We start from the raw sequence: 24903 nt of genomic DNA, 5'->3' as shown, positions 1-24903 counted from the left end.
CTTCCCATCATTGTTACCATGCATGGCTCGTGATGATTATCTGATTTGATCGTGAATCTCGGTATATAACTTGCATACGGTCCTTTCTTGATTATTCCAGACTAGTTTTTTTTTCTTACATTTTCTACATTTTGATTGTTGGATAGCGAGTTTAGAGATAGGTGTTGTGGATGTGTTTATGCTGTATAGGATTGAATAAAATTGATTGGAGTATTATTTATAATTCGGTTGTAAAAACTACATTTTAAGTCATCAACAAATTTACTTGAGCTCGACAGTGTCGCCGAACAGCAGTCCAGACGTGACATAAGCCTCAGCATATCGATGACCAGCGACATCGGCCTTCTCGATCATCGCACGGAGCTCCTTCAACTCCTCCTCGGAAAGCTTGACAAACGCAGCCTTGCAGTTCTCCTCCACACGGTCGAGCTTGGTGGTACCAGGGATAGGCAGCACACCCTGCGCGATCTCCCACGCAAGCGTGAGCTGTCCGACCGTGCAGCCCTTCTTGGCGGCAAAGGCCGAGAGCTGGTCGACGAGCACGAGGTTGGCCTTGAAGTTGTCGCCCTGGAAACGAGGCGCCGAGCGTCTGAAGTCCTCGGTCGGGAAGTCGTCGATCGTCTTGTACGCGCCAGTCAGGAAGCCTCGGGAAAGAGGGGAGTAGGCGACGACGGTCACGCCGAGCTCCTTGCAGGCGGCAATGAGACCGTTGTGCTCGGCGTCGAGGGTGAAGGGGGAGTACTCGATCTGCACGGCGGTGATCGGGTGGACCTTGTACGCGCGACGGAGAGTCTCGGTCGAGCACTCGGACAGACCGATGTACTTGACCTTTCCCTCCTTGACGAGCTCAGCCATAGCACCGACCGAGATCTCGATCGGGGTCTTGGGGTCGACGCGGTGCTGGTAGAACAGGTCGATTTTGTCGACGCCCAGTCTGCGGAATGACTCGTCGCAGACCTCCTTGACGAACTCGGCACTTCCGTCCGGAGCAAAGTTCGACTGGTGCACGCCGCCCTTGGTGCACAGAAAGATCTTGTCTCTGTTCTTGCGCGAGGCAAAGTAGCGGCCGAGAAGGGCCTCGTTCTCGCCGTAGATGTGCGCGGTGTCCCAGAGGGTCACGCCGAGCTCGAGAGCCTTGTCGAGAACCTTGAAGGCTTCCTCCTCAGTGGGTCTTCCGCCGTAGAAAGCAGAGAAGCCCTAGAATTGCAGCAATTGACGGTTAGCACTCTGTAGACCCTGAGATCGAAATTGTAGTTCTAGAAGCTCACCATGGCACCGAATCCAAGCGCAGTAACTTGCTCGCCGGTCTTTCCAATCTCAGCGGTAGGATACGACATCTTCAGATAATAATTAGAGTAATTGACACTGTAATTCAGAGAGCAATTGCGGCAATGGAGCAGAAGAGAAGGTGGGGGATAAGAAGTCCAATCGAAGGACGTGGACGTGCGTCCGTCTTATATATCCATAGCGCAGCGTGCGGCTTTGAACTAACTCCGTGCGCCCGATCTTCCGGTTATCAACACCCGAGAACTATCTTTTCTGCTCTCTCAGGTACCGCTGTTTTCGAGCAGGTATCGTCAATTCACAAACCGTATAATAAAGGCCTGATTTAGATATCAATTGCTATGAAATGAAAACCGCAAACTCGAGCAGGCTGTAACCAAACCACTAAGCCCCGCAGTAGTCTCAAACAGAGTTTCACAAACGCAGTTAAAGTTGTCATCCTTCTATCGCTCCGGAGGCGGGGAATCAGAATCAGCGACGGGCTGACAATGAATAATCTCCGTATCCATACTTTAGGACCATAAGACCAGCGACCGGTTTGCTGTTGTCAGCATTCTACAGTCAGCATCTATATGTGCACCAATGCATTTATCATACGCTAAAAGACGGTTGATTGAAAGAATGAACAAGTCACCAATATATACAGTTACAACAATGCCTCCCCTGTGCAAAAACCAAATGTCCCCTGTACGGCAAAAGACCTAGCTCCTGCCGCGTTGCAAATCAGACTCAAAACGCATCCTTAAAAATAGCAGGATCAACTCCCGTGACAACCTTGTCAGCCAAATCTCTTCTATCCATCGCCAGAAACACCCGACGGAGCGTGTCATACAACGTCGTGCTCTCGTTCGCCAGGATCTCTTCCTCGCTCGCACCGCTGTGTCCGCCCGGGACCCGGTGCATCTCAAGAGCGGTGAGAAAGTGCTGCGCTGCTTCCTTGTAGCAGCCAATGTTGATACAGGAAGCGCCGAGATTGTATCGTGCGCGCACAAATGAAGGCCGAATTTCAAGCGCTTTGTAGTAGGCCTCGATAGCCTCTTCTGATCGCCGCGAGTTCGCAAGCGTGGCTCCTAATCGGTTCCAGAGCAGGGGATCGTCAGGACGAACACTCAGAGCAGCGTTGAAGCAATCGACAGCCTTGTCGTACTCCTCACTGCCGTAAAAAAGAACGCCCAGTCCGACTTGGACATCGGCATCCATAGACATGCCCTCAGGGGAAAGCTGTGCCGCGCGAATAAACAGCTCGGTGACGCGCTCATGCAATCGGAAGATGTCAGCATTCGCCAATTGCGGGGTCTGATCACGAGCCTGGTTGACAATGTCGGGATACTTTGTCGCGATCCACTTCTCGAGCGTCGCATATGCCGCGTTCTCGTATCCCTCATTGATGTAAGCGACCGCCAGGTTCATCAGTGCAGACTCGTTCGACTCATCCAGCTGCACCGCTCTCTCAAGTGCTCTGATTGCAGGATCCTCTTTCTCGTTTTGAGACTGCACCGCACCAAGCAAGCTCCATGCCTGAACATGCTGCGGATCTTTCCGCACCGCGGCTTCAAACGCCAACGCGGCCTCGCTCAAATTACCGCCAGACTCCAATATACGAACACCTTCCTGGAACGGGTCCGAAACATCTTCTTGCATAAAGTGATTGTCGTTTTCGTATTGGTAGTCGCCGGAATCCGACCTTGCGGCAGCGAACTCTTCAAAATCTTTGTCCCATGGCATCTTCAATTCTGAAGCCTCGTCGCGGACAGAGTATGGGTTGTCAATCTCGGATGCGTCTAGGAATCTGTCGTTGCCAAACAGATTCTCCACAGTAGGGTCTAGGTTGTTCTGATGGCCGATCTGAGACGCAGTACCGTCTTGAAGATGTTGTTCCTGAATACCGCGCCAGATGTTCTCAAAGTCGCCCTCGTAGGTTTCGTCAATAGTCTCGCCACTGTAAGCATCCCGCCAGATTTTTTCATGCTCTTTGGAATCAGACTCAGCAGGAGCTTCGGCTTCCTCCTTTACCTCTGACGTTGACGCATCCTGAGTCTCAAGTAGCTCGAACTGCTGCTCCCAAGTGGCCGAGTCAAGTTCCACTATCTTGCCTTTCCCTTTGTCTCGTTGCTGTACATTGTTGAGCGGGTTCATGGTCATAGGCATGGTATTGAAATTCGTTAAACCGGGATTATAGAGCCCGCCCATAGGCCTGCTCATAGAGTCACCCATGCCGTACCATTGCGGGCCACTGTTGTAGCTCATCATGGGCGCCGGAGCACCTGAAGTCGTAGCGGGCGCTGAAAACTCCCGTGTCCAGTCGCCTCCGGGGACCTGCTGCTGCCGGTACTCGCTCGACCACTGCGATCCCTGCGGCTGGCCAAATTCATTTGCCCAATTTCCATTCACCATCGGGGAGCTTGCTGGTCTGGACATGGAGTTGTGTAGACCGGCTGGTCCTACTGGTTGGAGGGAGCCTGTTTCTCGGGCTATCTGCATGGCTTGTCGGCCAAGTTCCCTATGTGCCGGGGAGTCCCGCAGGACATGATCCAGGTTCATTGCCTCGAAACGGGACATCAACTAAGCAGCAAAGAAGTCGTTAAATCTCACGCCGACGAAAAACCCCAGAATCTCCACCATGGAAGTAAATACTAACCTCTCGGTCCGCCTCAGTCAGTGGCCGGATATGCTCTGTTCGCATTCCTGCGCCGGGGGCGGATGATCCAATGCCGCCCGGCGGCCCGGCAAGCCGGTCTCGTTGCAGTGAGCGATCTTCACCGACATGTTTGGTGAACTGTGCCAGCGGATTCCGTCCAACCGAGCACTCTGCTCCAGACATATCGCTTGCGGGGAGGTGTCGAGGAAGAAGAAGAGTAGTGTAGGAGGTCGATAAAGACTGCTGATATTACGTCACGACAGGTGTCGAGAACCTGATATCGAGAGAGAGGATGAACGGCAGTGTCTCTCAATAGAAGCGGTAGTTTCCGGTCGCACTTTTCAGCCAAGTTCCTTTCAGTTGAGTCACTGAATATCAAAGGAAAGAGGAGGAAGGCGAGAAACCGAGCGTAGATATATCCCGGACGAGCTTACGAGATCATTTCCTGGCTTCTACTGTGGGGTCGGCCACGCGTGACTGGAGTCAGTTATAAGCCGAGGCATCCAGGAGTTCTGATATATGTCCCCAGATGAGTACAGTACATGATTTTAGTAACAAGTATACTATTTTGGTGTAAATCCAAATTAGTGTAATGTGGCCAGCTACAGTGTATATACTTATCCTGGGCTCATTATTCGAAGAGAGTAGCACATCGCTCATCTCTTATCGACTGTAAATATCGAACCTGGTGTATCTCAAATTTCTAGAAGTAGGAGGTCGACCATAGCCAATTCTTATTCTACACCTACTTCGAATATGACCACTGAGGAGCCTGTTTCATCTGGAAGCGCCGCTGGTGGCAACGACGTGGCCAAGGCCTATGAGGAGATTAGAAAGGCTGAGGTTGCCGCAAAGGTATGTGCAGTACACATTAAAGAACTACGACAAAATTAAGGAATACTGACCGGACTTCACTGTAGGCACTTGAGTCAATGCTCGACAACATTGAAAACAAAATGAACGGCATTTTGTCCGACGAGGCGTTCCAAGAAGCCGAGGCAGCGATGCGACGATTCGAAGAAGCGCAGGCACAGCTTGAGAAGGCACAGGCGTCATAAAGCGCTATCTTCCTCGCAACAGCATGTTGAGCGTACGTTAGATTACAGGATAGATTGGTTTTTTTTCTTCTATTGTGTGGACGATAAATGGTATTTTGTTGTATACTTGTTATATACATGGGGCGCAATTTTGATTTTACAAGGGTTTTCGAGCATGTGGGACAGTTACAATCTTCAAGAGTCTCTTATGATGCTTATTTATTAGATTATATTGTACAGTTTAACGTTGTCTTCCAATCGAGCAAGAATCTACTCTTCCTCCTCTGCCTCCTCTTCTTCCTCTTCACCTTCATCGTTGCCCTGGTCGAGATTAACCCCGGGAATAGACATTGCCAGCTCTAGAATCGCACGCGCTCTGTCCTCATCACCCAACGTCTGCTCCAACTCTGCATAATCCAGCCAGGCCTGCGAGTATTTTGGAAAGACTTGCAGAAACTTTTCGTACAGCTTCCGGCACCGGTCAAACTCTCGCAGTTTCATCTCCAGCTCAATGTAGTTCTTGAACAGTTTCGGCTTCGGGCACATACCGAGCGCCATTCCAAGCTGCTTGCGCGCAACGGCAAGGTTGTTTCGTCGGATCTCGAAACAGGCGTACATGTACCATATCTTTGCGAATGTGAATTTCTTGTGCGGAATGAGATTCAAGCACGCTCTGTAGATTTCCCGCGTCTGCTCGAAATCTTTCGTCGTCAGCTCCTCGAATACGGCGTATCTGATCCACAGGAAGATGTAGCGCCGCCAGTGTCGTTTCTCTTGTGTTGGAGGTACGTTTGCGATCGACCGCTCGTACAAATCTCGAATTTCGTCTGTGTTTTTCAGAGACTCCTCCGCCATACTCAGGTACGCAAACCAGGTATCGTAATCTCTCGGGTTCTCCTTCAACTGCTCTTCGTATTTCACCCTCCGTTTCTTGAAAACAACATCCTCGATCCCTTCCCGTTCACCATACTGCTTCTCAAACGCACTGTATTCGTCATAAAGCTTCATACTCTTCGCGCGACTAAGAGTATCAAGACCGAGCTTGTACAGCTCTCGTGCCTTTTCAAAATTCTTATTCCTCGTCTCCCATTTCGCCCAACTGCCAAGCAGCTTCTCATCCACAAACTCATCACCAGCAGCGCGAAGCGTGTCGACAGCAGTAGCATAAACCTCCCTCACGTTCTCTGGAGTGCCGTATTCGTCTTCAAACCGAGCCCATTTGATCCAGTTCTCTGACTGCGGATGGACGATAGTGAATCGCTCAAAGACAGAGCGCGCGCGCTCGATCTCGCCGTACCGCTTTTCCATATTAATATAGCTCATCCAAGCCTGCGGTTCCGGCTCCCACTCCATCCACCGCTCAAACACCTGTCGTGTGCCGACGACGTTCGTGAGCGCCTCTTCCATCGACACATATTTATACCACAGCTTGTCGATACGAGGGAGCAAAGTCACCGCGCGATCAAAGAGATTCCGGGCGTGGTTGATGTTGCGCTCTTTAATCTCGGACTCGATGTATCGTAGCCATAGCGGCACGTTCGTGGGATCGATTTCCAGCGCACGTTCAAAGATCGAGCGAGCGCGCGCGTATTCTTTCTGTTCCAACTCCCATCTTGCGTAGCGGATCCATTGATTGATATTGAGCCGATTACGTCGAAGCGCATCCTCGTATTCTTTCCGCTTTCGTCCTTGGAACTCGTGCAACTAAAGCCAGACATAAAAACAACACGGTCAGCAAAACATCACAGACAAGAGATATGAAGAGAAAGAACGATGCACAGAAAGATGCACAAACCTCTTCGAGATCCGCAATACGCTGCTTGGGAATTTGCAATGACTCGTCTCTCGTTTCGTAGGCTTCCTGCAGGATCTGCTCTGCGCTGATCTGCAGCGGCGCCGCGGCCTTGTTTTTCACTCTTGGCGGTCCTCGCTCCATCGTTATAATTTCGGTCGGCGGAGTGAAGGATTGGTTGGAGTTGGTGTAGGTCTTGAAGATGCAGGTTTGGCGTGGCTGCGGCGAAGTGGAATAACAAAAAAAGGAAATAAGGTTATGTTATTATGGTTCCGATACTGCGGTAAAATAATTTATGCCAGGCCTGTCGATTTATTACCAAAATAGACAAATCTCACTGCACTCTCTAATATGCCATTGCCATCAGCAATCATTGATACTCCTCCTCCACCTGGCATCCACAATATCGAAATATATGTGGAGAATCTATTTACTATAAGCACTTTCTCATTAGCGACACCATTGTCAATTGCGCGATCTACTAGCGCAGAAAACACAGCATTCTACTCTTGAGAGGCCGGTCATCGCAGGACAGATGGCGGTCGCGAGGGTGTCAATTATGCGATGGTGTCGGTATTATAGGCGGTTGGTTTTATTTCAGTAGATACTTATGGGTCGACAGTCCTCAGAATACGGTGCTCAATATACCTGCCATCTGAGGCCATATATAGCTCTTACAAAGTACAGAGACTGAGAGGCTGGTCGTTGCGCGTCAAAGGGCTTAGATGTTGTAGTCTCACTTTTTGTATCGCCGTATTCGAACCATTCGAACATGTAAGTGATAATCTAGATAGATATATTATAAGCAGACGGGCTTGCAGAAGAGAAACACTGGAGCCGTATCCAAATGATCCTTCACAGAAGGCACGAGTATGTCTTGCAGTCCTTAAAGACTCTACACACCTACGTCCAATCTACTCCAACGATCCTGCAATGTCGATGAATGCTACAGGGAAACGGCATATTACATCTTTGAGCATACTTCATTATGGTCAGCAGACGTCTTTACAAGTTTTTTATGACACCTGAAATCAAAAAAGATAACACACAGAAAAGAAGACATCAGAGATAATACGGTCGTTACTTGATCGCCGCTGAGCGCTAGAACTCGCAGAAAATAGAGAGTGAGGAAAAGGTTGTATACATATTTGAGCGAATAATATGGGAAAAAGACAAAGATTGGATTATCGTTAAAAGCAATACACGCGAGATACAAAAAAAGGAGAAGCAAAGAAAAAAGTAAAGAGGATAAAAACTGGAACTCTGCAGAATAAAAAATATTAAAAAACATAATCATGTACCCAAATTAGACAAGCGCAGTGGTCCAAAGCAAACGAGAATGATGGCATATGGCGACACTCAAACTTCTATTGCAATCCCGTCATAAGTTCTGTTTCGAAAGACGGCATCATACTGACCAATCTGCTGGCAATCTCTAACATATATATTACAAGATGGTGCACTTCGACTTGCGAGGCTTGCTTGAGCGCTCGAGAAGAGCAGCGCGAGTGGCGTGCTCGAAAACTTCGGCGACACCCTCGTGCGTTCGCGCGGAGCACTCAAGGTACTTGAGAGCGTTGATCTTATCCGCAACAGCTTGGCCCTAAAAGAGAAGCAGCTTGTTAGTATCTGGAATTCAGTGCAAGAAGCTATGTCGTAAAAATGCATACCTCCTCTGGGCTGACAGGTCGCTGAGAAGTCTTCTGGAGCTCCTCAATGGTCTTGGTATCAAACCGGAGATCCTTCTTGCAACCAACGAGGATGATGGGAAGGTTCTGGCAGAAATGGAGAACCTCAGAGATCCACTGTAATTATGAAACACGTTAGTTTGCGAGTCCATCGGTCATACGGTGAGAATAAAACTACTGACCTTCTCCTGGACGTTGTCGAGGGAGTCGGGGGAGTCGATGGAGAAGCAAATGAGGATGACGTTCGCGTCAGGGTAAGAAAGGGGGCGAAGACGATCGTAGTCCTCCTGGCCAGCAGTATCCCAAAGGGCCAGCTCTACGTGCCGTCCGTCGACCTCAACATCAGCGACGTAGTTCTCAAAGACAGTGGGGACGTAGACCTATAGAGTATTAGTGCACAACGTTCGCTTGAAAAAATAGAAAGCCAAGATGTAGCCAAGAAACATGTGGAGACAGAGTTCGTGTTTTCGTCGCAACTTTTCACATCTTCTCACTATGTTTCGAACTACGGTGAAAAATCTGGGTGGATAGTACCTCAGGGAAGGTTCCCTTGGAGAAGACACTGCAAGAAAACAGTTAGTAATCGATCACTAGTCAGGCCGAATAGCCACAGCCCAGGGCGCCGTATGTATATCAGCTGCTTCTCCATAACCCATGCCGAATCTCTGTGCGGCGTTGTCAAGTCACAGACACGCTTCAGTCAGCAAAAAAAGGGTTTCTCTGCATCGGCATTGGAAACACGCAAAAAAGCCTTCTGTAGGAGAGCAGCAGTCGACTGCAAAACACAGCTCGCAGCCGGACGCAGGACGACGGATGGCATGGCACAGAAAGCGATGGCAGGCGGGCGGGTTGGTTGCCGTCGCGCGATCGGACACAAAGCAGAGGATGAAATATGCCGTGCCGCGCGTGGCGTGCTGTTGCCACCTGTGCACGACGCCAGGAAACATCGCCGGAAGGTGCAAAGCGGGAAGTGCGCGTCAGACTGAAGGCGACGAAAGCGGTCCAGATGCCGGCAGACAAAAAACGAAGAGATCCGCAGGGGAGCGGGCGGGCAGCGAGATGATACACACGCGGGGCGGGCATGAAAACAAAGGAAGTACGCACATAAGGAGACAGGTCTTTCCACAGGCACCGTCACCGACGATGACGAGCTTGCGGCGGATGTCGCTGATCTGCTTGACCATTGCTGAGTTCTAGAGGGAGTAAAAGTGCTGAAGTCGAGTGTGCTAGCGGGGGAGGGTGAGGAAGAAGGAGGCAGAGGTGGAGGAGAGGCAGAGAGCGAAAAGAGCGGCGAGTGGTCGCAGGGGCGCACTAAGCCGGGCGCACAGCCACTTCTCTGCTGGCATGCGCCTCCTGCACAGCCGCAGAGCATCGCCGCTTCGACGCTTGTGCCGCGACGCTCTTTCGGTCGCCGAGTTTTTGTCTTTCTTCCTCCGCCAGAAAAGCGAAAAGCCCACGACCAGAGACCATGATGCAGTGCGCAAGGACGTCCGTTCTCTTCTCCGCCCGGCGACACTTCTCCGCCTCGGCCGTTGCCCGCTCGCACATCGGCTCGACCCCCATCGTCGTCCCGCCAGAGGTCTCCTTCGCTCTCGACCCCTACAGCCGCGATCCTGAGCGCGATGAGATCCCCCTCATTATAACCGGTCCCAAGGGCGTCGGCAAAGTTGCCATTCCGCCATTTGCGCGCCTTGAGCTTGTCGAAGAGGGCAGGAAGCTCGAAGTTCGCGTCGAGGACACCACCGAGAAGCGCCAGCGCCAGATGTGGGGTACTCTTCGCTCTCTTATAAATAATCACGTTATGGGGGTTACTATCGGCCACTCCGTCATCCTCACCCTCACGGGTACCGGTTACCGTGCCGAGCTGCTCGGTGGCGGCCGGAAAATTAGTGTCAAGGTTGGACAGACCGGTGCTACGCTTCTCAACATCCCGGTAGGCATCAACGCCATCTGCCCACAGCCGACTCGTGTACTGCTCAAGGGCTCCGACAAACAGCTCGTCACTCAATTCGCTGCGACAATTCGAGCATTGAAGCCTCCAGAGCCTTACAAGGGCAAGGTACGTATCTCTTTTCAATTACTCATAGCAATCGGAGAGCGGCTTCTGACATATTTCATCATACAGGGTATTTTCGTGAACAACGAGACTATCAAGCTGAAAAGCAAGTCCGTCAAATAATCTCTTTCTATTTATTGCTCTTGTACATATTTTATTTTCTCTACAGTCTGCTTTCTTTTATGTACAAACATCTATGCATTGATACAGTGGCTGTTCCCGCAGTCGGGCGAAAAGCCATTAATACTACAGTATTCTTAAACTAAATTGCACTACCTCAAATAGCTTATTACTAGCGGCAACACTTCTCCTCTCTATATACATTTAGTCGCTGCTCGCAAGCACCTTCTGTACTGCCTCCAGAACCTGGGCGTGAATGTTCTTAGAAGCAGCTACAATTCCCTTGTTGTCCTTCAGAGTACGTCCTTTTGTAAAGTCAAGTGGCTTGCCGAACATATCAGTCACAACTCCACCTGCCTCGGCGACAAGTAGATCCCCAGACGCGTGGTCCTGTAGTATTACACTGTTAGCAATTGTCAAAGCATCAGCTCAGCAACTCGTATCTTCATACCCAAATCTTCTCCTCATAAGTAGCGCTAACGGGAAGACGCAAGTAGATATCTCCATCTCCACGAGCGATGCTGGCATATTTCGCCTGCGAGTCCATACGCACGGATGGCTTGCTGATTCCGAGTAGCTTTGCGATCGAAGCCTGCTGGCCATGAGAGCTGTGTCCGGCCTCAACACTCTCGCAGAATGAAGCCGAGCTCGTGTCTTGGATTTCAGCCATGCTGATCTTGGTAGCCGACGATATCGGCGAGCCAATTGCGTGCTATAGTAGTTTTACCGTCAGACCTAAGCACGTATTTACAATGCCGTCGAGAAATACTCACGCAGTAAGCGCCCTCGCCCTTGGCGGTCGAAAAAATGACTCCAGTTCCTTTGCTTGCGTCGGTGGGGTCGACCAGCAAATTAGGACATCCAATGACTCCGACAACAACCTTCCCATCAACAATCAGAGCAAGGCAAACAGCGAACTGGCCGCCTCTCAGAAATCCCTTTGTACCATCGACCGGGTCCACGGCCCACATGCGGGGAACTGATCCTCCTTCGAACTTTCCCCAGTCAATATACTCAAGCATCTTCTCTTCATTGTCAATGACGCCAATTTCGGAAGCATAAGAGTCCGCAGCAGAGCTCTCTTGGACTAGCGACCAGACTCTCTCGCGAAGCGCTGAATCTCCACGGAGAATCGACGAGTCCTCCTCGCCGACGACAGGATCCTCGGTGAAGACTTTCTGCAGGGCGCCGATAATGACTGCCTGGGCACCAAAATCCGCAACTAAATTATACGCTGTTAGCACGTTGAACGCTCAAGACTTGCGCGAAAGAAACGCAGGGTGACTTGCCGGTAACAGGTGAATGGTCGCTCTTGGACACGCTTCCAGTCTGGTGCGAGTCCGCGACCAATTTCGTGAGCTTACAGGCTCTCTCGACAGCCAGCTGAGCAATTCTTAATTCTTTGGCAAACGACATGTTTAAATCTGAAGTGAACGATAAATTGGTAGTAGTGTGGAAATGGAAATTCAATGGCAGATGACGATTAATCTGAAAGCTGAGACGTGATATGTGCGGGGCGACTTGTGTTCTGACGCGTTGAATTAGAGACACTGTGACCTGATGGGGGAGGAGATACTGTCCAATCAGTATACAGGGGATAAGGCTGAGTATAAAGAGCAATAGTCCACGGTGTTGCCGCATACAAGATATATTCAAGCAGTGGATGAGTAGGTAAAATACCAAAATCTCGTAAATTTTATTTGCGAGCTCGACACGAGCCTCACGATGGGCCACCGAGCTCAGCTAAATATTCCAAAACAAATCAAATACCCATTGTTTATATCTCTGATTCTCCACGGATTCGCAGCTTTATACTGCCTGCGACAACCACAATGACACCAACAGTATCGACACCGACCCGGGAACAATCTACGGCAAGTCATGAGCCAGGGTCACGGTCATTGGAAGGGAGGAACAGGATCGCAAACGTCATCCAGCTGATTGATCCTTACTCTCCAGCTATCACCCGCTCACCAGCTCCGAGTAGCAGGACAGGCAGTCCCGCGTTCGTCTATTCTCCGTCAAAACGATTCAAGAGACTGCGCGCTGAGAAACAAGCAAAGACACGAAAACACTCAGCTCTGTCGAAGTTGGCTTCTTCCCTAAAGAATACACAAATACCTGCAAGATCGCTTTCTCTGTTTGATAGTGATGGCTCTATCAGACCACACATCATAGCCGCTCAAGGCAGACACCCCGCATACACCCCTTACAGCAGAGACGCTCTCATCTCCAGACTTTCTACATTCTCACAAGCGCGCGACAACTGGCGCTACGACCCATCAGAGCCGGCAACAGCGTCTCTGATATGGGCACGGGCAGGTTGGCAATGCAGCGTTGGGCAGGAATACACAGTCTATTGCCCGTTGTGCAAAACAACGTACTGCTTAGATCTGAGTACGATCAGGAACGACAAGGCGAGACCGGCTTCAGAAATGACGAGGTCAAGACGAGAACACACGGAAAGCTGTCTCTGGCGCCGTCGAGTCTGTGATGGTATGTTTCTATTCACTCTAATCCTAGTATACAAACAGTTCACTTACAAGACGCATAGAAAACTTGTACGGCCTGAAGCTCTCACTTGATTTACGTAAATCACAGAGAGAGTTTCTAAAGAGATTGAAAGACGCATTTCAATTATCCGCGTTTGACTATGTGGAAGTACCAGCCACGTTTCCCGAGGTTGATACAAAAATCGTTGAGCACTATCTATCAGCCGCGGGCATTCATAGCCTCGACATGGCTTTAGGATCAAAACATAGGGCGTTCTTTCTAGCTTTAGTCGGATGGAACGTGAGCAGAAAGGATGGGACTACGATCTCATGTGCCGATTGTTTTGCCGAACGTACGATTCGAAACGAAGGCGATGGAGTTACATTCGATGTCATAGACGCGCACTACGATTATTGCCCGTGGATCCGGCCGATTGTCGGGTCAGATCCCGGGTGGCAGCTTCTTCTGGCTATACTAATAGCCAGCGCCAGAATAACAGCCCAAGAGCCAACAGACGGCAGTCAGTCGGAGACCTGGGAGACCGACATCGACGAGACAGCTGAAGATGAGCAGGATAGGGAGCGCAAAGCGCGAGTGGAAAAACTTCGGAAACTCTACGTTTACAGACCGAAGACGAGTGGGAAACGGTAGTCACGGCAAATTTAGCGAGAGTCTTGTATATACTATTAAAGGCATCCAAAAACGGCAATCAAAAGAAACTACAAAGTCCTGCTAGCAATCGTACCGAGTTGAACCTCAACCAAACAAAGCTTTCTTTAGACGTCTAATTCAAAGGCCCTTGCCGTAGTTTCCAGAGGCGTAAAAGTCCTGGATGATCTTGACGATGTTCTCAAGGGCAGCGAGCCAGATTAGCAGCTGCTCCTTGACGACGGCAAAGTCGCTGCCCAGCTTGGCGTAAAAGTCTTTTCTATAAGGAGTGGCTTTCATGGCCAACTATTTTAATCACGAATATGTCAGCGCTCGATTTCGGACGAAGAGATATCGACGGATAGGAAAATGAGACACGTACCTTGAAGATAGGGCGAACGACTATACTGTGGAACTTGATCAAAGTCTCATTGTAAGCGCTGGTGAAACTCTCAGTGAGCTCCTCGTCTGAGTCAATGTTCTTCCGTAAAGCAACCGCAGTGAATTGCAGACCGCTATTTCGAACCGTTAGTATCAGCTATACAGGTCAACTATCAGGGAGTAGTGGTACTGACCGAGTGAGCCACAACAGCCCCTGAGTGGCAGTCTTGTTCTTCTCGACTTTCTCGGAGAGCACGATATCTTGGAGCGATACCGAGACGGCGGGTTGAGCGGTCTGTCGGTCTCTGATTTTCTAATGAAAAGACGAAAGTCATGTTAGCGCTGGCAGAACGCAGCTCAAATAGCAGTGGTGCCGCGTACCTTGATATTTCCAGTCATATCCTTCTGCACAACGCTGAATGCCGCTGAGCCCAAAAGATCTATTTTTTGCATAAAACAGGACAATTAGCTTGGTTTTCTAAATGAGAAGCATCAGATACTGCCCACTCACCGAATAACGAGACAAGGGATTCGGCGGCCTCGAGAAACTCAGTGGTACTCACTTTGCCATCGGCGACGGGGACGTCGGCAAAGGAGCGCTTCATGGTAGTAAAGAAAGTGGATCCAGACATGACGGCAATTGACTGTACAGGATAAAGGAAAAGGACTGACTGACGAACAAAGAGAGATAGTATACAGATGTATAACGGTCAAGCTATCGAGATGGACACGCTGGTGATTATTTGAAAGGACGCGGCTCGCTCAGCATAACACAAACTCTAAACTTTCGTGAAGCGCGTCGGGCCGCGTTTGCGTTCAACGACGACGCCGCATCAAGGCGCAGCTTTTTTTTTCTATGTTTATTTTCCTAGAATATGTACATTTTTGCCACTGCCGACGGCTCTGCTAAGTGACTGAAAGAATCCTTTCTCGAGAGTCTTCGAGTGCGGCGCGAACCTGCCCGTCGAGATCTGGTCTCTTTAGCGTCTCCTCGATAATCTGTAGGCCATCTAAACTCTTAATCACCTTCGCTGCCGGCTCGACTGTAGCATTTCCCTGAGCACCGCACAGCAGGTTATTCACACAAACAGCGCCTCTGATCAAAACCTCCTGGTCCTCGTCTTTCAGAATATGAAGGATTCCTTTTAAGTTCTTCTCGTTTTCCAAAAACACATCGCCAGCTGGTGCCCACTGAGTGAGAATGGCTAGCGCGCCCGCCGCGCCGCGTCGAGTCTTGTCGTCTTCGGAGTCCGCGAGGGCGACTAAAATCCGTATCCGATTCACATGAGCCTTGTCGTCCTTATCAAGATATTTCGCAGCAGTCTCAGGGGATCCTGATAAATTGCACAGGAGCTCACTTGAGGCTCGCTGAATGAGCTTGTTATCGGATAACAGACACGCCTCGATTTTGTCCCATCCTCGCGTGGTAATGACATCCCCTATTGACCCCGTCTCCATTGAGGCAAGGTTCGTTAGAGCAAGTAACGCTTCGAATGAATCAAGCAGTGTGAGATTGTCCGATGTAAGATCAATTAATCCCAGCAAAGGACCAACCGCAACAGTCGGAGAGTTGCGTGTCGAAAACGCCAGAGCGGGATTGACTGAAATCAACAGCCGCGCGAGGGCAACCGCCGCCGCCAGATTTGGACTTTCGTCGATCTGGATCTTGAAGTTGCCAACCAGTCCACTGTTTTGTGAAGCGGTCTTTGGAGGTTTGAGAATGGCTAGCAGGATAGAAATACCGCCCTGCTGCACAACGAGGGATCTGTGCGATTTTTCGGTAACGAGATTTTTCATGATAGCGCCAATTGCTTTCTGTGCATTCGGCGACGCTGAAGGCGCGCAGGCAGCCAATGACGAGATGATGCCTAAATCTAGCAACACTTTGCATCTTTTCGTAAAGTCTTCCGTTTTTTCTTCGTCTTCTTTCGCGTCTTTGCCGTTATTCGCGTAGCTTCTCAACTTTGCGACTTGTTCCTTCTCCTTCGTCATCAGCTCGGGATACGCAGTCAGATTCTGAAAGATGGGTAATATTCCGTATATCACCGCGGGTTGGGTAGTCGCCAATTGCTTGTCCTTCAAGGCCTGCAAGAGGACTTTTAAACACGCGGTGTCCTTGATCAATTTCCGCTTGACCGAGACGTTCAGACTCGAGTACGTCAGCCCTTCTGCCGCAATAGTAAAGCTCTTGTTCGCTCCCTTTGACGATATGACTGTATCTCGTAGCAAATCAGTGAGTGTGTTGATATCAGCCTCCAGCTGAGCCTCTCCCTCGTTACTCCCGCTCGTCGACGGAGGCCTAGGAGTCGCAGTCAGCTTGATCAGGATAGAAGCCGCGAGAGCTTGCGCAGCCGGAGAAGCTGATTGCGACTCCAAAGCCGACGAGATCACGGTAGCGTAGTTCTTCTCGACCTCGGATCTGCATTTCTTATCAACACAGGCGGCGGAGAGCATTTCAAGCAGTCCCTCGGACAAAGCAGAGTCGTCTAGTTGCATGCCTGACAATTGACTAGCTTTCGACCTCGTCGCTTCGATGAAAATCTCACTCGCTAGTCCGGTGTCGATGTGGAATAGCGACGTCATGATCAAAAACGCAGACACAAGAGATTTCTTTTTATTCTCATCCAGAAGGTTGAGCAGGTATGCTTTCAGATCAGAGGCTGTTGTGCCTGATTTGTCGGTTTGAAGTAGTGCTGCGAGCTGAAGAAATGCAAGCGACCGTGACCGCGACTCAAGGTCATTGGAACCCAACTCGGGTAGAATGTCCTTCAGAGATACACCCGCTAAACCACTCATCGTCAAGAGAGCTATAGAGAGCCAATCGCTATACACCCGATGAACAAATAAACCGACTCGTCTGTATATGCGATACGAGACGTGGAAACGCGGTCTGTCAAAATCAGGGGGGTCAGCCGCATGACCTTAAACCCTTAGCGATTACAAAGTCCTGAGCTCATCGCGGCCTTGGGAGATCTTTCTGATTTATTTGTCTTTGGGAGGAATTTTTCAACAGAGGAACAATAAGCCAACTCTTCTTTGGTTGATCACTCGTGGTATGCCACATAATTATACGACGAGAGACCCTCAGTGAGAAGTGCATACGACAATTAGTTTTACAACGATTTTCACTACGATGCTCTGGACTGTCTCGTCTTCACTTTGATGCACAATCGCCGAATTCAGCGACCAACATGCGAATACTACGGTTTTCTCATTCAGCTGTCGGCAGCAGGTTGCGAAGCCGTGGGTCAGTGTCTTTGGGCAGATATGGTCTTGTGGGACTAAGTCTAAGAAGATCAAATTACGCCGCCCGATATCTTGGGACGGATGCAAATACAGATCAGACGCCGGACACAGCTTTAGCGCCTGTTCATTTCAATGAGATACAGTATGGTTTACCACCTCCTCTGGAGAATGAACAGATCAGTGAAAAGGCTGTTGGAGATGTCAGCGAGAAGGTCAGAGAGACCTCTCTGGCGTCCAGATTCGTTGAAACTCAGAAACTAGGTATGTCATGGCCAAACCATCCATGCTGACAACAGGTTACTAACAGCAACATTAAGGTATTGCAAAAAGCCTCGATAACGAGATCGATGACGAGCACGGCATTACATCAGAAAACTACATCACGCGCGAGGAGGCTTTGACACGCTTCAGGAATTTGATGAGGGAATTCAATTCAGCAGAGCTGGAAGCGTTCATCTGTGATTCGATCAGCGAGAGTCAAGACGGTACGCCGAGATTCTTAAAGAACCCTGATCTGATTTGGAGAATCATTGTGCATGTGATGGGAAAACACACCCATCTGGAAATCCGGCAAGAGTTGGCGTCTCAGATTTCACCGTCAACGTTCTCAAGCCTGCTCAGTTTGACCAGGACTATCAGAGGCCACGATAGATATCAAGTGACAGCACTGGTTGGAGATTTGTTCTTTCTTAATGATGCAGGCTTGGTATTGACTCCCGATGCTCTAAAAAACTACATCATAGCTCTCGGAAGAACAAACAGATTCGCCGAAGCTTTCAAGACCTGGGAGCGGTTCTATCCAGACGGAGATTTCGAGGACGAGAGAAAGGAAACGTGGATGGAGCTAGGTATAGCTCTCTACATCGACCAAGGCAAACTCGATTTGGCAGCCGCGGCGGCTAGACGGCTCCAGAAATTAGCCGGACGATTGAGGCCACAGATGAGGACGCGGTTTTTCGTGAAACTGTGCGAGCTTGGGAGGAAGAAAGAGGCGGAGACCGTGTACAGTGAAATGATTGATTCGTTTGGGATTGCAGAACGACGTTTACAAGATAAAGCAGTCATCAAAGAAGAGCGGAAAAAGCTTCACTGGCAGCTTATCAAGTGCAGCAAAGCCGCGATCGATGCAGGGTATACGGTTCTGAGCAAGACGATCGTTCAGGACTACGAGTTCCTAGGCGGCGAGCTCGAAGTGGATTTTGCGTTTGTGCTCGTCGACCGGCTTTCGCAGAACGAAGTCAGCAGAGTGTTTTTCAAAACCGGAAAGTCTCCGCGCGGCAATGGAGTCGGCGCCTCGGCTGACGTCAGTGGGCTCAAGCAAGCGCTCGAGCTGGCGGAGCTTTTTGATGACAATAGTAAGGCTTCGCGCAAGTTTTACGAGCTGGCGATGCGGAGGTTTTCTTCCCTGGGCCGGCTTGAGGAGACCGTGTCATATTTTGAACGGGTGCTGCATTTAGGATTGAAGCCTAGTTCTCGTATGATTTACTATCTCCTGCGAATGATTCTGTGGAAAGGGAATTATCAAGATGCGTTAGATATCTTGGAGACCCTAGAGGCAGTGCGAGCGGCAGAGCTCGCGGGCGAGCCGATCGACCGCTCGGTCCTGTGCTCACCGGCTGCCGAACACTACGCGCTATTCATCAAGTACCATCTAATCAGACGCAACGACAGCGTAGCCGCTGACTTTCTCGAGCGCTTGCGCCTGATGAAAGTGAAACCTACAGTCGCGGTTTTCAACGGCTTGATGTCGGATGCACTCCACGATCACGATTATCGCCGAGTTTTCAAAGTCTACGACCTCATCTGCTCGCTTGCTAGCGAGAATGTATTCCCAGACCGGCACACATTCATTCTCTTATGGGACGCAACCAGTCACATTCAGCGCCTCCGCTTCCGAAAAATGGCAGGCAAGAAAATTAGCGATGAGCAGGTCCAGCAATTAGACAGGCTCCCTAAGATCTCGCTGCAGGAGATGCGCCGGAATCTGCTGATGACGATTGGTAACGGATCCCGGGACGACGATTATGTGCTGTATTCGCACGTCTTCAGGTCGTTTCTGTACTCTGTCGATCTCGCTACGTGTTTGCCGCTTATGGAGTATTGCGTGCAGAATCAAAATATCCCGCTGGAAGACGAGATTATTGATATGTTTATCCGGAACTCGGTTCAGATTATTCTGTATGTGAACAGAAACAAAAAACACAAACGGAAGGAGCTACTAACTCCCGCGATCCCGAGAGAGTACATCTCCCACACCCTCCCACCCGGCAAGAAGAAGCACCCCGTGGACGTCCTCGAACGCATACTCGCGGGCGATTTACTCGAAATCTGCTACTTCCGGGGCCGTGGCGTGCCGAGCCCAATCACATGGGAAGATCTGATGCGACTGGTCTTCCTTTGGTTGAGAAAGGGTATTTCGCAGGCTAATATCGACGGTCTGGAGAAGTATATGGATGAGCTGAGGACGAAGCTGGGTCTGGACTCTCCCACCCCTTTGTAAATGATTGTCGTCGCTGAGTTATATTTGTATATAGTACAAGTCCATTTCCAGGAGTTTATGATTTAAGGAGTATTTGACTTTTTTTGTAAATAAATACATCATCATATATGCCATAGTACACCGCACCGAAAATATAGCAACATACAAACTAAACCTACATCCAATGAATACCAATACAGATTGGAGATTCCTCTTTCAAACTCAATCGCAGGACATACACACATACATACATAAATCGTGGAGATGCAAACAAACACTAATAACGTACAAGCGAAAACGCACGAAAGCGAAACCACTTAGGCTGTTTTCTCGAGAGCTTGCAGTTGTACAAGCTCGTAGTATTTAGAACGGTTGGCGAGAAGTTCTTGGTGCGTGCCAGATTCAAGGATCTTGCCGTCTTCAAAAACATAAATGATATCAGCCTAGGAAAAAGATGTTAGATGGATGAGTACGGTATACAACAGGAGCAAAAAGAACACTTACTTTTTGAATTGTGCTGAGTCTGTGCGCAACCGCAATGGTAGTTCTTCCTTTGGACGCCTTATCCAGCGCCTCCTGGACGACTTTCTCAGACTCACTATCAAGCGCGGAAGTTGCTTCGTCGAGCAACAGAATCTTCGGCTGCCGGATGAGAGCGCGAGCAATAGCAATTCGCTGCTTTTGACCACCGCTAAGAAGCGCGCCCTTGGATCCGCAGAGCGTTTCGTAGCCGTCGGGAAGGGACATGATGAAATCGTGGATATTAGCCTGGCGAGCGGCGTCGAAGATCTCGTCGTCGGTGACATCGTTGGCGCTGCCTAGGCTGATGTTGTACTTGACAGTTCCGGCGTACAGAACAGGCTCTTGCTGGACAAGCGCTATCTGTTGGCGATAGGCGTTGATGTTGAGTTCATGAATGCTCTGACCGTCGAGAAGAATCTGGCCATGGATAGGCAGATAGAATGACTCGAGCAAACCGATAGTTGTACTCTTACCACATCCAGACGACCCGACCAATGCGATATATTGGCCGCTCTTGACTGTGAGATCGAGACCGCGCAGGACAGGAACTTCCGGTCGCGTGGGATAGCGGAAGTGTACGTCACGAAACTCGATATCGCCAACGACTTTCTCAGGCACGATACCTTCTTTCTTCCACGCGTCGATGATCGGCAACGAGTCGAAAAGTCGGTGGATGTTTGCAGCGCCATGCTTCGCTTTACCCATATCGGGAGCAAACGAAAAGATAGCGCCGGCCGACTGCGATCCAAAAATCACAGCAACAAAGCAGATGAAGTACTGCGTGACTGAGTACTCGGCTGTTCTCAAGAAGCGGCTACCATACCAAAACGCCAGTGCGGTGATAAACATCGAGAGACTCTGAGCAACTCCGAAGAGCAACGATGATTTCATAGTTGCCACGCGACTGTCTTTTACTTGCTGGTTCAGAGACGCCTTGTATGTCTGATACACGTCTTCTTCGCGAGTGAGAGAAACCACGGTGCGGATAGCTGAAGTGGCTTCACAGGCGTAAGAGGCAGATTTCTCATAGGCTTTCTTCGCACGTTCCTGGAACTTTGCCAAAACTCGGATACGACCAAAGCCGGCACTCACGAGCAAAGGCACACAGGCAGTGCACACAAGTCCCAGCTTCCAGCCAACAGCAATAGCCAAGATCATTCCGCCAAACAAGGTGACCAACGAGTTCAGAATCTGTCCGAAAGTCGCACCGCTCAAGCCCTCAACGTCCTGTGCATCGGTCGACAGAACTGTTGTGAGCGCGCCGGTTGTGTTTTCATCCCGGTCGAAATAGCTGATATCTTGGCGCAGCATCTGGCGAAAGCTTTCGTAGCGAATACGTCGGACTAGTTTTTGTGCGGCATAGCTGAGGGCACCGACGCCGAGCACAAATGCAATTCCTTGGACGCAAGCCAGCATGAAAAAGAGGCCAGAGAACATGTTTATTTGTGATTTGAGACGGGCATATTCGGAAACCGGGTACTCAAAAGCGCTAACGCACTTTGCAAAGAACACTGACTGAGTTGGATAGGCACACCCGTTGATTATGGAACAACAGATTCCAAATATCATTATCTTTGTCTCTGGAGCATTGAATCGATAGATCTATATTAAAGAATGTCAGTAGTAATTTCTTGAAGAACACTGAAAACTGAGAGGAGCAATCATACGAGTTTAACAAGTGCAGGCAGAGAGTAACTTTTTGTGGAAGCATCTAGCGGCTTCACTTTGGCGCTAGAAACGGACTGCTTGGTTTTTGTCCGGATCATGTCAAGGATATGCGAATCCTCCTGAACCTCCAACCCCTTCTCGACGAATTCGTCGTCGGACTTGACTCCGGCGCTCTTTGGATCTTTCTCCTTCTCAATCTTCTGATTCTCGACAAGCTCAGCGTACATCCCGTTCAAGCTCAGCAGCTCGTTGTGAGTTCCTTGCTCGACAATCTTGCCCTTTGACATGACAACGATGAGATCGGCGTTTTTGATCGTCGACAGTCTGTGGGCAATCACGATCGTGGTGCGGTCTTTGGCGGCACGATCGAGAGCCTGCTGCACGATACCTTCACTCTTTGTATCGAGCGCCGAGGTAGCTTCGTCGAGAAGCAGAATCTTGGGATTGCTGACCATAGCGCGAGCGATTGCAATTCTCTGTTTCTGACCTCCAGACATGAGGAAGCCTCGCTCTCCGACGTTGGTTTCAAGACCTTCAGGGAGTGTCTGGATGAATGACCACGCATTTGCCAGCTCGCAGGCCTCGATGACAAGCTTTCTCTTTACTTCTTCTGGCGCGCTCTCGTATTCTGTGCCAATCAGTCCATGCGCGACGTTCTCGTACACTGAGCATCCAAAGAGAGTGGGCTCTTGCGAGACCAATGAGATTTGCTGACGGAGCCATCGAAGATTGAGCTCTGCGGTATCGTGACCGTCTAGAGTAACTTGACCAGCAACAGGCAGATAGAATCGCTCGACGAGGCCGACGATGGTTGATTTGCCAGAACCGCTAGCACCGACGAGAGCGACAGTTTTTCCGGCCGGAACTTTGAGATTCATGTTTTCGAGTACGGTGACGTCAGGTCGCGAAGGGTAGATGAACTTGATGTCGTGCAATTCGATGTCACCCGAGATAGAGCTCAGTATTTCGCCCGCATTCGAATGTGAGTCGATAGGAGGAACACGGTCGATAGTGGCGTAGATCTTTGCGGCAGCGGTAACACCGTTGGTGATATTTCTGACGTTGGGACCAACTTGACCGAAAGAGAAGGCTCCGATGAGCATAGACATGAGCACGGTGATGATCTGGTTGACGTGTAGAGAGCCTTCGGTCAAATAATGTGCACCCTGCCAGAAACCGAGGGCGTAGAGGGAGTAGATGCAGAACCAAAGCCAACCAATCATGATGGCCTAGAATTAGAGCTATGTGTTAGTACGTGTGGTTTATATACTCAATTATACAAATAGAAACAAAGAGACTCACCAAGCAAAGCCCTTGCCTGAAGGCAGCGTATTCGGTGATAACCAAATAAGTATCGTATTGTTTTGCCAATCGCTCTTGTAGCCCAAAAGCCTGGACATTGCGAACGCTAGCAAAGACTTCTTCAGCTAGAGTGCTGCCGACAGAAGCGCCTTCGAGAGATTTCTTTGCCCAGCTCATCATAAAGCCGCTAATAACCATAAAGCCACCGATGAGGAGGACGATGATACCGATAATGATGAGCGTGAGCTTCCATGACTTTATGAAAGCGACGATGAAGGCAGTGACAAAAGTGGCAACGCCAGTGAGAATGAGGCCGACTTTTTCAGACATTCCCTCCTGAATCATGTTTGTATCGGCGGTGATACGGGTTGTGATTTCGCCGGAGCCAAGGTTGTCAAAGTAGCCGATGTTTTGGCGGAGGGTTGCAGCGAGATATTCCTCGCGGATTCTGGAGGCGAGAACTTCGCCCCGGTCGGTGTGAATGAATGACTCGACGGTTGAGAAGACAAAGTTGGCAATTCCAAGATAGACGAGATAGAGGGCATACTTGTTGACCTCGTGGGAGAAATACTCCGGGGTGATGCCGTTGCTGGAGAAATAGCTCGTGAATGTTTGGGTGAGCGAGCCCATGACGATGGTCATGAGAGGCTGGACGGCGCCGGCGGCGATGGAGGTGAAGTAGCCAAGTATTAAGATGCTCAAATCAAATGGTGTGGCATATCTGTAGAGGCGGAAGAAGGAGACGGGAGGCGGCTTGACCTCGGTCTGGCAGCGCAGGATGGCAGCTTCATGTTCAGGCAGATGAGCGTAGAGGTCTTCGACCTCGGCGGAGGAAAGAGGAGCCGCGATGGCGGTCTCCTCCTTTTCTTTGCTGCTGGTAGAGGCCGCAGACATCTATTCAGGAAAACTAAGTAGAATGAAGCGGTCCTGGCTATTACATGAGGAGTGGGAAGAGGAGGAGAGGGCTGAGTCCGGGGGAGGAGGGACGATCATTTTATTTGAATACGCCGCCGCATGCTGACTTGCGCGCTCAGAACACTCTCTCGGTGTCGAATGCGAGCTTATCCAGAACACGACGAAATGCGAGAGTTTCTAGAAGCAACTGGAGCCTGAGTTTAGAATACTGTGGATTGTTTTAAGGTCGTGTCAGCATATCGCGAATTTGATAAGAAGAGACTGGCGATAGTCGGCGGACCTTTGTTTGTGTTTTCCGCCTGCTCGCATTCGTGACCCGAGATGGATACCGAGATGGGAGGGCCGCACTTATTTCCCAAAACGGCTAGAATTGCACAGCCCAGATAGCTTAAGTCCGAGTACGGCACGACAATGACGGCGGGGCCCAATAGATGGAGAGCGATAGCTGATGACTGCTGACGATGACTCGTGGATAATAAGAGCGTTTTGTTTGTTATTTGCTGTTTCTGCAGCGGTTTGCGAGGATCTGGGGTGTTTTGCGGTTCAGTGCGGGGATTCCGCTTTCGTTGCCAGAAGACAAAGGCGATGCTGACAGCGCACGACCTCGCTCGAGCAGACAGAGCGGGTTATTGTC

The 24903-nt window shown here is 50.0% G+C and overlaps 11 protein-coding genes across 11 annotated transcripts; 3 read left to right on the top strand and 8 right to left on the bottom strand.

Moving 5' to 3' along the window:
• Positions 1–49: 49 nt before the first annotated feature.
• On the bottom strand, positions 50–1689 carry BZA70DRAFT_30147 (NADP-dependent oxidoreductase domain-containing protein). Its single transcript, XM_064914720.1, has 2 exons — positions 1269–1689; positions 50–1197 (listed from the first exon to the last, which is right to left on the bottom strand). Exons 1-2 carry the CDS (start codon positions 1335–1337, stop codon positions 262–264), a joined length of 1005 nt encoding a protein of 334 aa, XP_064770944.1. The 5' UTR covers positions 1338–1689; the 3' UTR covers positions 50–261.
• A 173-nt stretch (positions 1690–1862) lies between these two features.
• BZA70DRAFT_272490 (peroxisomal targeting signal receptor) lies at positions 1863–4406 on the bottom strand. Its single transcript, XM_064911663.1, has 2 exons — positions 3923–4406; positions 1863–3846 (listed from the first exon to the last, which is right to left on the bottom strand). The coding sequence occupies exons 1-2, from the start codon at positions 4103–4105 to the stop codon at positions 2014–2016; spliced, it is 2016 nt and encodes a 671-aa protein (XP_064770943.1). The 5' UTR covers positions 4106–4406; the 3' UTR covers positions 1863–2013.
• Positions 4407–5234: 828 nt separating this feature from the next.
• On the bottom strand, positions 5235–7035 carry BZA70DRAFT_244386 (uncharacterized protein; the record flags this gene model as incomplete). The annotated part of the gene is made up of 2 exons (XM_064910608.1): positions 6755–7035; positions 5235–6663 (listed from the first exon to the last, which is right to left on the bottom strand). Coding segments are annotated over exons 1-2 (1569 nt in total), but the record flags the coding sequence as incomplete, so codon positions are not given.
• A 667-nt stretch (positions 7036–7702) lies between these two features.
• BZA70DRAFT_272482 (putative GTPase Rho1) lies at positions 7703–9737 on the bottom strand. The gene is made up of 5 exons (XM_064911662.1): positions 9544–9737; positions 8974–9001; positions 8622–8819; positions 8422–8556; positions 7703–8354 (listed from the first exon to the last, which is right to left on the bottom strand). The coding sequence occupies exons 1-5, from the start codon at positions 9621–9623 to the stop codon at positions 8199–8201; spliced, it is 597 nt and encodes a 198-aa protein (XP_064770941.1). The 5' UTR covers positions 9624–9737; the 3' UTR covers positions 7703–8198.
• Positions 9738–9907: 170 nt separating this feature from the next.
• On the top strand, positions 9908–10618 carry BZA70DRAFT_265239 (mitochondrial ribosomal protein L6; the record flags this gene model as incomplete). Its single annotated transcript, XM_064910951.1, has 2 exons — positions 9908–10498; positions 10565–10618. The coding sequence occupies 2 exons, from the start codon at positions 9908–9910 to the stop codon at positions 10616–10618; spliced, it is 645 nt and encodes a 214-aa protein (XP_064770940.1).
• Positions 10619–10819: 201 nt separating this feature from the next.
• BZA70DRAFT_298387 (uncharacterized protein) lies at positions 10820–12031 on the bottom strand (the record flags this gene model as incomplete). Its single annotated transcript, XM_064914604.1, has 4 exons — positions 10820–11005; positions 11067–11327; positions 11389–11837; positions 11905–12031. 4 exons carry the CDS (start codon positions 12029–12031, stop codon positions 10820–10822), a joined length of 1023 nt encoding a protein of 340 aa, XP_064770939.1.
• A 295-nt stretch (positions 12032–12326) lies between these two features.
• BZA70DRAFT_272478 (uncharacterized protein) lies at positions 12327–13771 on the top strand. The gene is made up of 2 exons (XM_064911661.1): positions 12327–13111; positions 13170–13771. The coding sequence occupies exons 1-2, from the start codon at positions 12448–12450 to the stop codon at positions 13757–13759; spliced, it is 1254 nt and encodes a 417-aa protein (XP_064770938.1). The 5' UTR covers positions 12327–12447; the 3' UTR covers positions 13760–13771.
• Positions 13772–14968, bottom strand: BZA70DRAFT_272474 (glycolipid transfer protein domain-containing protein). The gene is made up of 5 exons (XM_064911660.1): positions 14649–14968; positions 14519–14577; positions 14332–14450; positions 14139–14271; positions 13772–14062 (listed from the first exon to the last, which is right to left on the bottom strand). The coding sequence occupies exons 1-5, from the start codon at positions 14767–14769 to the stop codon at positions 13898–13900; spliced, it is 597 nt and encodes a 198-aa protein (XP_064770937.1). The 5' UTR covers positions 14770–14968; the 3' UTR covers positions 13772–13897.
• A 36-nt stretch (positions 14969–15004) lies between these two features.
• BZA70DRAFT_272472 (armadillo-type protein) lies at positions 15005–17012 on the bottom strand. Its single transcript, XM_064911659.1, has one exon. It carries the CDS (start codon positions 16931–16933, stop codon positions 15044–15046), a length of 1890 nt encoding a protein of 629 aa, XP_064770936.1. The 5' UTR covers positions 16934–17012; the 3' UTR covers positions 15005–15043.
• On the top strand, positions 17013–19955 carry BZA70DRAFT_272470 (uncharacterized protein). The gene is made up of 2 exons (XM_064911658.1): positions 17013–17644; positions 17701–19955. The coding sequence occupies exons 1-2, from the start codon at positions 17329–17331 to the stop codon at positions 19881–19883; spliced, it is 2499 nt and encodes an 832-aa protein (XP_064770935.1). The 5' UTR covers positions 17013–17328; the 3' UTR covers positions 19884–19955.
• BZA70DRAFT_272467 (ABC multidrug transporter Mdr1) lies at positions 19956–24325 on the bottom strand. The gene is made up of 4 exons (XM_064911657.1): positions 23355–24325; positions 22052–23281; positions 20367–21986; positions 19956–20305 (listed from the first exon to the last, which is right to left on the bottom strand). Exons 1-4 carry the CDS (start codon positions 24246–24248, stop codon positions 20180–20182), a joined length of 3870 nt encoding a protein of 1289 aa, XP_064770934.1. The 5' UTR covers positions 24249–24325; the 3' UTR covers positions 19956–20179.
• Positions 24326–24903: the final 578 nt, after the last annotated feature.

The sequence above is a fragment of the Myxozyma melibiosi genome (genome assembly GCF_037950935.1).
Source record: "Myxozyma melibiosi strain Phaff 52-87 chromosome Unknown BZA70scaffold_1, whole genome shotgun sequence".
NCBI lineage: Eukaryota > Fungi > Ascomycota > Lipomycetes > Lipomycetales > Lipomycetaceae > Myxozyma > Myxozyma melibiosi.
The sequence above is the reverse complement of the archived record's forward strand: the minus strand, read 5'-3'. Positions and strand labels throughout refer to the sequence as shown.

What these genes read in the sequence shown, in the direction of transcription:
- BZA70DRAFT_272490 (XM_064911663.1), bottom strand. Translation starts at nt 4,105, where the DNA reads ATGTCTGGAGCAGAGTGCTCGGTTGGACGGAATCCGCTGGCACAGTTC. An exon ending in TGACTGAGGCGGACCGAGAG is followed by an intron (nt 3,847 to 3,922) that starts GTTAGTATTTAC and finishes TTTGCTGCTTAG; the next exon opens with TTGATGTCCCGTTTCGAGGC.
- BZA70DRAFT_30147 (XM_064914720.1), bottom strand. Translation starts at nt 1,337, where the DNA reads ATGTCGTATCCTACCGCTGAGATTGGAAAGACCGGCGAGCAAGTTACT. An exon ending in CGCTTGGATTCGGTGCCATG is followed by an intron (nt 1,198 to 1,268) that starts GTGAGCTTCTAG and finishes CTGCAATTCTAG; the next exon opens with GGCTTCTCTGCTTTCTACGG.
- BZA70DRAFT_272478 (XM_064911661.1), top strand. Translation starts at nt 12,448, where the DNA reads ATGACACCAACAGTATCGACACCGACCCGGGAACAATCTACGGCAAGT. An exon ending in GCGCCGTCGAGTCTGTGATG is followed by an intron (nt 13,112 to 13,169) that starts GTATGTTTCTAT and finishes CAAGACGCATAG; the next exon opens with AAAACTTGTACGGCCTGAAG.
- BZA70DRAFT_272470 (XM_064911658.1), top strand. Translation starts at nt 17,329, where the DNA reads ATGCGAATACTACGGTTTTCTCATTCAGCTGTCGGCAGCAGGTTGCGA. An exon ending in CGTTGAAACTCAGAAACTAG is followed by an intron (nt 17,645 to 17,700) that starts GTATGTCATGGC and finishes AGCAACATTAAG; the next exon opens with GTATTGCAAAAAGCCTCGAT.
- BZA70DRAFT_272474 (XM_064911660.1), bottom strand. Translation starts at nt 14,769, where the DNA reads ATGTCTGGATCCACTTTCTTTACTACCATGAAGCGCTCCTTTGCCGAC. An exon ending in ATCCCTTGTCTCGTTATTCG is followed by an intron (nt 14,578 to 14,648) that starts GTGAGTGGGCAG and finishes TGCAAAAAATAG; the next exon opens with ATCTTTTGGGCTCAGCGGCA. An exon ending in ATATGACTGGAAATATCAAG is followed by an intron (nt 14,451 to 14,518) that starts GTACGCGGCACC and finishes TCTTTTCATTAG; the next exon opens with AAAATCAGAGACCGACAGAC.
- BZA70DRAFT_272472 (XM_064911659.1), bottom strand. Translation starts at nt 16,933, where the DNA reads ATGAGTGGTTTAGCGGGTGTATCTCTGAAGGACATTCTACCCGAGTTG.
- BZA70DRAFT_272482 (XM_064911662.1), bottom strand. Translation starts at nt 9,623, where the DNA reads ATGGTCAAGCAGATCAGCGACATCCGCCGCAAGCTCGTCATCGTCGGT. An exon ending in GGAAAGACCTGTCTCCTTAT is followed by an intron (nt 9,002 to 9,543) that starts GTGCGTACTTCC and finishes GTTTTCTTGCAG; the next exon opens with TGTCTTCTCCAAGGGAACCT. An exon ending in GACCTGTCAGCCCAGAGGAG is followed by an intron (nt 8,355 to 8,421) that starts GTATGCATTTTT and finishes CTTCTCTTTTAG; the next exon opens with GGCCAAGCTGTTGCGGATAA.
- BZA70DRAFT_272467 (XM_064911657.1), bottom strand. Translation starts at nt 24,248, where the DNA reads ATGTCTGCGGCCTCTACCAGCAGCAAAGAAAAGGAGGAGACCGCCATC. An exon ending in TGCCTGCACTTGTTAAACTC is followed by an intron (nt 21,987 to 22,051) that starts GTATGATTGCTC and finishes TCTTTAATATAG; the next exon opens with ATCTATCGATTCAATGCTCC. An exon ending in GACTCAGCACAATTCAAAAA is followed by an intron (nt 20,306 to 20,366) that starts GTAAGTGTTCTT and finishes TCTTTTTCCTAG; the next exon opens with GCTGATATCATTTATGTTTT.